This window comes from Lolium perenne, chromosome 2 (genome assembly GCF_019359855.2).
Source record: "Lolium perenne isolate Kyuss_39 chromosome 2, Kyuss_2.0, whole genome shotgun sequence".
NCBI classification, from domain to species: Eukaryota; Viridiplantae; Streptophyta; class Magnoliopsida; order Poales; family Poaceae; genus Lolium; species Lolium perenne.
This window is the reverse complement of record NC_067245.2, coordinates 149,435,849-149,446,399: the sequence shown is the minus strand read 5'-3', so window position 1 is coordinate 149,446,399 and position 10,551 is coordinate 149,435,849. Positions and strand designations below refer to the sequence as shown.

At 50.6% G+C, this 10,551-nt stretch overlaps 2 protein-coding genes across 3 annotated transcripts; one reads left to right on the top strand and one right to left on the bottom strand.

The window, feature by feature from the left end:
- The first annotated feature begins 3,344 nt into the window (after positions 1-3,344).
- LOC127322033 (AAA-ATPase At3g28580) lies at positions 3,345-5,179 on the top strand. Of its 2 annotated transcripts, none has more exons than XM_051350980.2 (2): positions 3,345-4,020; positions 4,126-5,179. In XM_051350980.2, exons 1-2 carry the CDS (start codon positions 3,401-3,403, stop codon positions 5,012-5,014), a joined length of 1,509 nt encoding a protein of 502 aa, XP_051206940.1. In that variant the 5' UTR covers positions 3,345-3,400; the 3' UTR covers positions 5,015-5,179. The 2 variants fall into 2 exon arrangements, with proteins under 2 accessions (XP_051206940.1, XP_051206939.1); XM_051350979.2 differs by having other exon boundaries at positions 3,346-4,020; positions 4,111-5,179.
- Positions 5,180-5,366: 187 nt separating this feature from the next.
- LOC127322034 (mitochondrial import inner membrane translocase subunit TIM14-3) lies at positions 5,367-8,553 on the bottom strand. Its single transcript, XM_051350981.1, has 3 exons — positions 8,352-8,553; positions 7,540-7,718; positions 5,367-5,869 (listed from the first exon to the last, which is right to left on the bottom strand). The coding sequence occupies exons 1-3, from the start codon at positions 8,352-8,354 to the stop codon at positions 5,713-5,715; spliced, it is 339 nt and encodes a 112-aa protein (XP_051206941.1). The 5' UTR covers positions 8,355-8,553; the 3' UTR covers positions 5,367-5,712.
- Positions 8,554-10,551: the final 1,998 nt, after the last annotated feature.

Sequence of the window (10,551 nt, the reverse complement as noted above, 5' to 3'; positions counted from 1 at the left end):
AAGAGACGGTTCGCTCCCGGCGCCAACGACGGCGAGGCGAGCAGCAGTCGCCGTCCTCCGCTGGCGCTGCGGTTCGGACGAAACCGCGGCGGTCTCCACATCGGAGAGGCCACCGGCGGTGGCGCGGTATTGGCGCAACCCGTGCTGCTGCTGCTGCTGCCGAAGCCGGAGTCCCCGGAAGAAGACCCCGACCTGCGCACCGCTCTGGCGCTGTCGGCGGCGGAGGAGGAGGCAAAGTGGATGCATCTCCAAGAGGCCATTCGCACCTCCGCGATGGAGGAGGAGGCCCGGCAGCAGGTCGAGGACGCCGAGGCCTGGGCCTTCTTCGACCAGGTCCGCGTGGAGGAGGCAGCGGCGCGGCGGGAGGAGGCTAGGCTCCACCGCGAGGAGCAGATGCGGCAGGAGGCTAGGCGCTACGCGGAGGAGGAGAGGGTTATGTACAAATTTTCCCAAAATAGGGCATATGCTTAATGAAATTCCGTTTAAATTTACATTTTTTTTCGATTTTCTTCATATTTGCGCTGCGTCCACATGTTGGGCGCAGCGTGCGACGCAAACGGATACGTGAACGCGCCGCTGTCCGGGTGTCCGCGCGGCCATCCAAACGGCCAAAAACGGAAGCGTGTCCGTTTAGGGAGGTCACCGCGTTTTAGATGCCCTAAGGGCATCTCCAACCACGCGACCCAAACGGACGTGATGGGCCGTCCGGTTTGGGCCGTTTGGGTGGCCAATCGAACACGCGGACAGCGGCCCGCGTCCGCGTGTCCGTTTGGGTCGCGCGCTGCGCCCAACGCACGGACGCATCGCATAATCAAGTAAATAGAAAAACATTTGTAAAAATGCGAATTTAAACGAAATTTCATTGAACATATGCCCTATTTTGGGCAAATTTGTACATAGCCCTATTTTGGGCAAATAAAACTAACAAAAGAAGCCCCTATATGGGCTTTTAAATTTAAACTAATATAAAAAACCCTCTATTAGGGTCGGTCGGCGGCGCGGTGGCCACTGGTGCGCCGCCTAGCCCCTATGGGCGTCGTCGGCGACGTCGTCGTCGTGGACGACGTCCCCGGGCGGCGACGCGCTGTTGTGGCTCGACCGCGCCGGGGGACTCCGGCCACGGAGACCACAGGCCTCCTCCTGTGCCGAGCGGGGTCCTGAGCCACCCGAGGCCGCGGCGGCGCACTGAGCGCCGCCTCCTCCCCGAGGCGCGCGCCTCCCCGCCGTGCGCGGCGCGCCTTCTCCCGACGCCGCCCGGGTCCGCGCGGCGCCGCTCCTCTCCCGCGCTGGGCCGCCCGCGCGGGCGCTCTCGGCTGGCGCGGCGCTCGGCCTCCCTCCCGCCGCGCCGCCTCCTCCTCCTCCCGACACGCCCGGCGGGCCCGGGGCGTAGAGCTCCCAGCCCTCCGCCTCCTCGACCTCCAGCCCGGCCGCCTCCTCCATCTCGGAGGTGCGAATGGCCGCATGGAGGTGCGGCCATTTCGCCTCCTCCTCCGCCGAGATCATCGGGCGCGGCGCGAGGTCCGGTCCTCCTCCGAGGACTCGGCTTCGGCTCGAGCAGAGAGGCGGCGGTTGCGGCAATGCCGCGCCGCCACACGGCGGCCTCTCCGATGTGGAGGCCGCCTCGGTTTCCTCCCGCAGCCCGCAGCCGGCGACGGCGGCGGCCGTCGCCGCCTCGTCGTCGTTGGCGGAAGCGAACCGTCGCTTGGCCATGGCGGCGGTTTCGTCGCAGAGTGGAGTGGGACTGAGCGGAGGGCCGATCCCCTCCGTCCCCATTTAATAGACTCCATGGTCACCGGCTGTGGGCCCTGTGGAGACGAGGCGACTTGGCCACATGGACGCGAGCGTACGGCACGTGCCATCCGCGGCCACGCAAACCCAGCCCGCATTTGGGCCGGGTTTGCGCTGTTCAACAAGCGCTGACCGTCCGCTGGCGGTGCGTCCCGCTATTGGGCAGCGTTAGTCCAAATTTCGACCCATCCGGACACGCGGGCGCGGTTTGGGTCGCCCCGTTGGAGATGCCCTAAGATCCAAGTCTCGGCCGATGCCGTACCTACGTGGCCCACATGCCTCAACAACGTGGATGGACGCCGCGTACATCTGCACCTGGTGGATCTATTCTCACGTACCGATCGACCGACCGCCCATTTGCCACCTACCATTTGGCTTCCGCGAGAAGGCGAGGCAGGATTCACGTCAGGTCAGGTGTGCCATGTAGTATTTGTTGGACGGACGTGCTTTGTTGCCGCCACCTTGGTCCGCAAATTTTGCCGTTCCCTTTAGGCCTCGTTTGGCACGTGGGGTTTGCCTGGTTTTGGGGTGTATATTCCACGTGCAATTAAATAAATACAGTATGCAAGCTGTTTGGCTGACGAGTATCAGATCGAGTAATATCAAGTTTTGGACCCAAAACTCGCCGGATCAGCAGGGGGATCAAAACGCGAGGTGCCTGCCGCGTTTTTTACGCTCGGCGATGTGGGAAACTCGGATGGGCACACGCGCCCATGCTGGTTTCTATCCGTCCGTTGGTGGTGGGACCCAGGTTGTGGTCCCGTGTCCAGCTGTCTTGTTCACACGTCAACATTACTCGTGAGGAACGCATGCAGCCACAGCTCATGTACGTCATCGCTCTGATGGTGGTGGCGCGCGGGACTCGTACCTACGCGTACTGATTAATGATGCTGCACACGCGCTAGTATGTTATGGAGTACTAAAATGAAGAGTATTTTTTCACCAAAAACTCTCCGTGAAACACTCCTTAAAACACACAAATACTCTAGCACCAAACAAGGCCTTATGGCCGTTGGCAAGCCACCGAGCACAAATTCCAAATACGGCTTTGGAACTCCGGCCTCATGAGCAGCTTCAGAACGTATTTGGAATCCGTCACAAAAACTTGTGACACAAAAGTGTGGAAAGAAATCAAACATGTGCGCAAATTTGAAAAGCGGTAATTCTGGCGTGCATGCTAGTAGATTTGTTGTTTGTTCCCTGCTTCAAGATTCATGCTATCAAATTTTACTGGAGTAGTACGTATCATGGTTCATTAAGTCTTAGAAATCCGTGTTCAATTTAAATTGAATGAAACAGGCAGAGTCTCATATCTCTGTCATATCCTAATAGTGAACCAGGTGCATAGTATTTTGATACATAGGCAAGAAAAGTCCCTCTTTCATTATTTCCTCCGTGCCAAAACAGGTGCTTCGATTTTATCTAGATGTAGATATATCTAGCTAGATCTATCTTAATTATAGATACGTCTATACTCGCGTATAATAAATAAATGTAGAGAGGTAAGATAATGCTATTGCACTCATTTATTGCTTGTCTATATAAGCATGGTGCGTCCTCACTCCTCACCATGTGCAAGGCCACGAGTGTTTGACTAGGGAGGAAGAAGGGGATGGAGGCGTCTGGATGGAGCACCAGCCTGAGCTCGGGCATCGTTCTGAGCCTGGTCGCCGTGGTATGGACCATGCTTTGGAACAACCTCCAGGGCCTGCAGCTGCAGCAGTTCGTCAGCCGCCACCTCAGCCGCCACGCCCGCCGTCTCGCCGCCATCGTCGACCCTTACCTCACCGTCACCATCGCCGAGTACGACGGGGGCCGCATGAAGCGCAGCGACGCCTACAAGGAGGTCCAGGCCTACCTGCAGCGCGCCACCTGCGCGACCGGCGGCGGCGTGCGCCACCTCAAGGCCGAGACCGCCAAGGATGTCGACGCGCTCGTGCTCAGCATGGGGGACAACGAAGAGGTCGCCGACGCGTTCCGGGGCGCCACCGTCTGGTGGCTCGCCTACTCCACCCCGCCGCGGGAGGACAACGCGCCGTCCTACTGGGGCGGCGGACGCGCCGCGCGCGCCGACCGGCGCTTCTACCGGCTCTTCTTCCTCGAGCGCCACCGGGATCTCGTCCTCGGGGAGTACCTCCCGCACGTCCGCCGAGAGGGCCGCGCCGTCATGGTCAAGAACCGCCAGCGCAAGCTCTTCACCAACCTCTCCGGCGACGGCTATGATGCCGACGGGTAAGCCTAGCCAGCGACTAGTCCATCGACATCAATCATCGCTTCTTTTTTTTTGCTCGAAAAAGATTGCTGCTGATGTTGTTGTGCTAGGATGTGGTCGGAAAGTGTGTGGAGCCATGTTGTGTTCGAGCACCCCAAGACGTTCGCCACGCTCGCCATGGACCCGGCCAAGAAGAAGGAGGTCATGGATGACCTCGACGCGTTCCGGAAAGGCAAGGACTACTACGCGCGCGTCGGCAAGGCATGGAAGCGCGGGTACCTCCTCTACGGCCCGCCTGGCACCGGCAAGTCCACCATGATCGCCGCCATGGCCAACCACCTCGACTACGACGTCTACGACATCGAGCTCACCTCCGTGCGCACCAACACCGACCTCCGCAAGCTCTTCATCGAGACAACCAGCAAGTCCATCATCGTCATTGAGGACATCGACTGCTCGCTCGACCTCACCCGCGCGCGCAAGAAGAAGAAGAAGGCCAATGACGACGGTCAGAAAACCGACGGGGACAAGAAGGACGGCGTCGAGCCGCCGGACGAGGAGAAGGAGGCGGGCGGTAGCAAGGTGACGCTCTCTGGGGTGCTCAACTTCATCGACGGGCTCTGGTCGGCGTGCGGCGGCGAGCGCATCATTGTCTTCACCACCAACCACGTCGAGAAGCTGGACCCGGCGCTGATCCGGCGCGGCCGCATGGACAAGCACATTGAGATGTCCTACTGCTGCTTCGAGGCATTCAAGCTCCTCGCCAAGGTCTACCTCGACGTGGAGTCCCACCACCTCTTCGACGCCGTGGAATCGCTGCTGCGGGAGGCAAACATGACGCCGGCGGACGTGGCCGAGAACCTGACGCCAAAGAGCATCGACGACGACGCAGACTCGTGCCTCGCCGGGCTGGTGAAGGAGCTAGAGAAGGCCAAGAAGAAGGTGCTTGCAAAGAAGGAAGGAAAGCGGAAGGATGCAGCGGACGGGGCAGACGACGACGACGACGACGAGTAGTACGCCCGCCAGTGTTGAATTGACTGGTCTCTTGCTTACAGTTCTTGCCTTGCTCTCTAGCTTTAGGCTGCATCATTAGATTTTTGTACTCACTTTCTCATAACGTCGTCTCATTCATTGCCTTGTGTTGATTTTCCCAAGAATACTCGACGCCGCTTTGGTTGACTTGAATGAAGCAAAAGCTGACTCTGATAATGGTACACGCAGATATCACATTGGAACAAACTTACAAAAAATACAACTACATTTTTTATAATTTACGGTTGCCCAGATTTTTTGTGAATTTGAGTCATTTCACATTGTTTATCGCTTAGCTAGCCCAAGATTGCATCATTATTGTCAAGCTAACCAGTACAACCAAAAAGTCCTAACTTATTAAAAGAGGAAGGAGTTTTCTCTTCTCCCGTCACAAATGTGCAGTTTTAACAAAACATTGCTACAACTGAGTGAGGTGAAGATGATAATGGTTGAATGTTGATCTAGAAGATTGTAAACGTGACTGTAAAAACTTATAAACAGATAATTCAAAATTTTAGTAACTCTACTAATTCCATCTTCATGTCAACAGAGCTGCCCTATAAAGGTCTTAAATTCTTTGTCCGTGAATTTCAGCATAGATCAAGATCTTAGTCTACCTTCTGAAGTGCTGAGACTAGAGATGATAAATTCAGGTTTCTTTCATGAGGAATAGCCCATAATCAAAATGCAGATCCACCTCCTTTACTCTTCCCTAGCAGAATATCTTTGGCCTCATTGATCTTCGAAGCAAGGTAATGGCTCCCGCCAGCATCTGGATGATTCGCAACCATGACCTTCTTGTGTGCCTCTTTTACCTTCTCTGCATTGGCACTTTCCCTGAAGGAATCAAAAGAAAACCAGAGGGGCACTCAATAAACTCGAGAACATAACAGTCTCAAATTGTATGCTACCAATTAGAAGTTTCGAATGATAAATCAACTGCAGATCTTCGAATGCAACAATGGTGATCTGACATGTGCAAGTACACTTTTATGTTCAAATTTGGATAAACAAGTCAAGGCTATGTTGGTAGTTGGTACCAAGATCGAAACCTGCAGGAAAATGATAAATTTCTGTAGCTCAAGAATCAACAATTCTGCCTCAAACAGTATGTTTTGTTTATCGATGGGGTGAGTTTTTTTTTTTTTTTGGTTCAAGTGGGAAACAGAGAAAAAAACACTGCAAAGCAAGACCTAATTTGCCAGGAAAAGTTATAACTGGCTGCTACATAATTGAGCTGTGGATGGAACATAATAGAGATAACACACTTGCTTTGAACTATGTAGCCATCAATGGTGATTTAAACCTTTCTAGATGCATACAATTACCGACAAAGCCTTATCTGGTTGAATTCAGGATGGGCAAGATCAAATCCAGGTGTAACAACAGCAATATCCATGTGAATTTGATTCGAATCCGACCATCACCATCCCCTCAAATGAGAACTAGGGGTTACAGGTTCTTGTGAAATCAACAGTTTAATATTTTTTTTGTTATGCATCTCACTCTTATATCTGGTACTCTCCGATTACTCAGACCTCTACTCTGTTCCATACCTCACAATAAACCACAACCACCACCTTCCTCACACCAACCTGTAGAAGCTGAGGGTAGGCCATCCCGTGCATAACATAGGTACTTGTACGCTATGAGCAACTAGGTTAAAAGACAGAGATACGTTATTTGGGAAAAGAGTTACCATAGGCAAGATAAATTTAGTTAGGAAGGTAGAGATAGAGTTTGTGTCTTTTGGGTCAAGGTCGATAACACGGTTAAAGATTTGACACAGTGAGCAGGCCAGTATCTCAGTACTAATTGGTCACTTCGAACAGCTGAAGTGCAACTAGAGGTTAACCAAGGCTGACTAATCCCTATATACCATCAATCCATCTGCAATCCTAAATTGTCAAATTTTAGATCTCAATTTAGAGCTGCCCAATGCCGCTGTTGTATTCCCCTATAGAGGTTTTCCTATCAAAATAATTTTGTGCTTGAAAAGGACAGATCTTGCTTATTTGCAACTGTTCATCTCCAAGTTAATAAAGCAATCTAAATCAGATGTATGCAATGTTGAATGTTCATTATGTAAAATTGCTCTTACCAATCCTGTGTATGTTTCCCTTTTGTTACATGTGTTGTGTATGTTTCCCTTTTGTTACATGTGTAGTGTGTATATCAACTATAAACAGTACATGATGTTCTGCGATATATGCCTCCCAAAATATATGTTTTCACAGATTGTATTGCGGTTTATACTATCCCTGATCCCATCGATGATTGAGCTATTCGCTACCTTTGTTTATGGGTTTCTGGCCAACAATTGGGCCATTGTATGGGTGAAATCTCCCACAAGTTAGATATGGTAAGGATCAGGACATTCGTTCCCTGAGCGTGTGTGCATAATTTTCAACATAGTTTCAACCCATTGGATGATGTTAGACACATGAGTAGCCGCATGGCAAGAAAAACATAAACAATGATAAATTATGCTGTTATATGATATGCACCTGACACCCAGGATTAAACCAGCTTCCTTTCGATTCATCGAAGGTTGAAAGCCACCCTCATAGAATTTGCGCATCCTAGGCACTATAGGCCTTGCTTTAAATGCCTGCCAAGCTTGGATGCTATACCGACCGGCAAGAGCAGCTCCTGCAACTGCAAGTCCTGCTATCAGTGGTGTAGCCTGCAGACATTAAATATATAGAAGTTTTAAATAGTAATAACACTAACTTAACCGTGCTGCTATAGAACTTGAGGTTTTTCCGCCATCTCTATATTCATGCATGAAAGTAAAACTGAACCTCAGATCCTAAAACCATCTTGATGAAGCAAAAGAGTACATAACTGTAATCAGAATAATTACTGCTGCATCCTTTTGGTGGCTAACAATAGCAAAGAAAGCTTCCGGGAGGGTTGTACTGTTATCTATTTGGCCACAATCTGACACCCTTCAACACATGAGAGTAGTATAACCTCATTTTACCCTAAACTGCATGATAAGCAGGGCAAGAAGCTTAGCCACTACAAAATGTAGAGACTAGAAATTTTTCGAGTCCATTTCCACGAGTAACGGCTTACAGAGCTACTAAAGAAGAAAGTATAGCACAACTATGGAACAGAGGGTTATCTGAATACTTGCGGCACCAAGAGTGACTACGCATAAATCTATGCCCCCTTGTTTTACGCTAAGTTGGATGAGCAAATTCGTACATTAAGCTATAAAATGTTGGAAAAAATTATAGTTCGTTTCTAGCATGATTTGATCCAAACATCACATATACGACCATGAGCGCCTCTAAAAAGGAGAAGACCTCACCATCTGCGCCACCAGTCAATTCGGCCCTGGTGCGACGGAGAGAGGGCCAAGCGAGTAGAGGACGGGTGCTTTCGGTGCCAAGGAGGATCCAGGCGAGACCTGCGAGGAGGTCGACGGCGGCGTGGTGAGGTCGCGGTTGCAAAAGGAGGCGGCGGCGCTCGAGCTGACGATCCGGCCGTCAAAGTGAGGCTTGGCGTTGCGAGCCTTAGGGTCTAGGGTCTAGGCCCTCTTCAGACTAGTGGGCTAGGCCCAACGGGCCAGGCCAGTCTGGTGAACAAGATACGGAGTACCTTTTTTACAAAGATTTTTTTGTCCCGCTCAAAAAAAAAAAACAAAGATTTTTTTGTGTGCGAATGAATGACGGATTGTCTAAAAACAAATGCGAATGGAGGAAGATATGGAAGGACAAAATACACCTCCGATTTTGGCCAAAGGTTCTCAAATGTTAAAAAGGGTAAAATATGGCACACGTGTTACTAAATGGGGTACTGGAAAGAATTTCTGTTATGAGACGGATCTGAGTAAGTAACCACGATCGCATCAAGACGTTTCACGAGGCCCCCACATCGTCTACCTCGGGCGAAACAGGAGGCGAACCCTAGGCACCACGACCAATCCCCTCCTCCTTGACCCCTTTCCTCATCGATGTTGGTAACAGTTGTCGGGAAAATCCCGCACCGTAGAGGCAACAGCTGATGTGGGGTACCACGACAATGCCCATAGATGATGGACTTGGGTTTTGAGGAAAGAGCGAGTTGGTGGTTTTGTCAGCATACAAATAGCACAAGAGACACGATTTACCCAACTTCAGACCCCCGGAGGGAAAACCCTATGTGTTGCTTGTCCGTTGTTGATAGATAGATGAGTTACATGGGTGCCTCCATGGCTATGGCGATGTATATCAGTTCGTGGTGTAGCGTAGCTAGGGTTTTAGATTAAGTTGTCCTCCCCGGCGACTCCTTCCAGCCTTTTATATTGGAGGCTAGGTCCTAGGTGTCTAGGTCGGTTACAAGTTAAAAATTTCTATCTTGGGCTTGACGTTGCCTCAAACGCCAGGTTCCTAGGCTTTGCCTCCTTAGTAACCGCTAGTGCGTAGTCCTTACAAAGGCTGCGAGTTGGACCGCACCTAGTATGGTAACAATGGATACCCAATAAGGTATGGCCACGTCAGCAGCGGGGCTTCCCCTCATGCATACCTTTTTGAGTTGGAGATCGCCATGCACTACTGGTTTCCATCTCAGCTGCGGTCGTGCATGCACCCTCCATGCTTGGGGCTAGGGTAGAGCAATGTGCCTGCTCAGGGACCATGGTCGCAGTCGCATATGATCCTTCTAGATCTGGCTCTGCTCCTTCGCAGGTGATTTCCGTTGGATTTGGGTGGGGTCTAGTGGTTGCTGCTTCTCTCGAGACAATTCGATGTAGCCTCTCTCGTAGTCGTGGCAGTCGAGGTTTGTCTGTGGTTGCTGCAGCCTTTGTTTCCTCTCGATTGGTAGGTTGTGTGTGGAAGCTGGATGTCGAGGCGGCGGGGTGACATCCCCGATGATGGAAGTCGCGGCGCCGAGGCTGGGGTTGTCGCTGAAGTGCTATCTGGTGGTCATGGTTATTCCACTAGAATCACATTCAATCCATATTTCTCAATAAGGTAACTAAAGTAACTAAGTGCAAGTATTGTTGCCGTAGTTTACAAATGTTTTAATTCATCAAAAGCATGATCTTGTTGGGCCCCAAGCAAATTCAATACCTATTTTGGTAAGTTCATTCAAAGGTGCAGCAATGGTAATGAAATCTTTCACAAAATGTTTATGAAAATCAGCAAGGCCATGAAAGCTTCGTACTTGACTAACATTCACAGGAGTAGGCCAACTTTAGTAGCTGCAATTGATGTTGGAGATATGCCCAAGAGGCAATAATAAATGGTTGTTATAATATATCTTTGTGTTTATGATAATGTTTACATACCATGCTATAATTGTATTAACCGAAACATTGATACATGTGTGTTATGTAAACAACAAGGAGTCCCTAGTAAGCCTCTTGTATAACTAGCTTGTTGATTAATAGATGATCATAGTTTCATGATCATGAACATTGGATGTTATTAATAAACAAGGTTATGTCATTATGTGAATGATGTAATGGACACACCCAATTAAGCGTAGCATAAGATCACGTCATTAAGTTATTTGCTATAAGCTTTCGA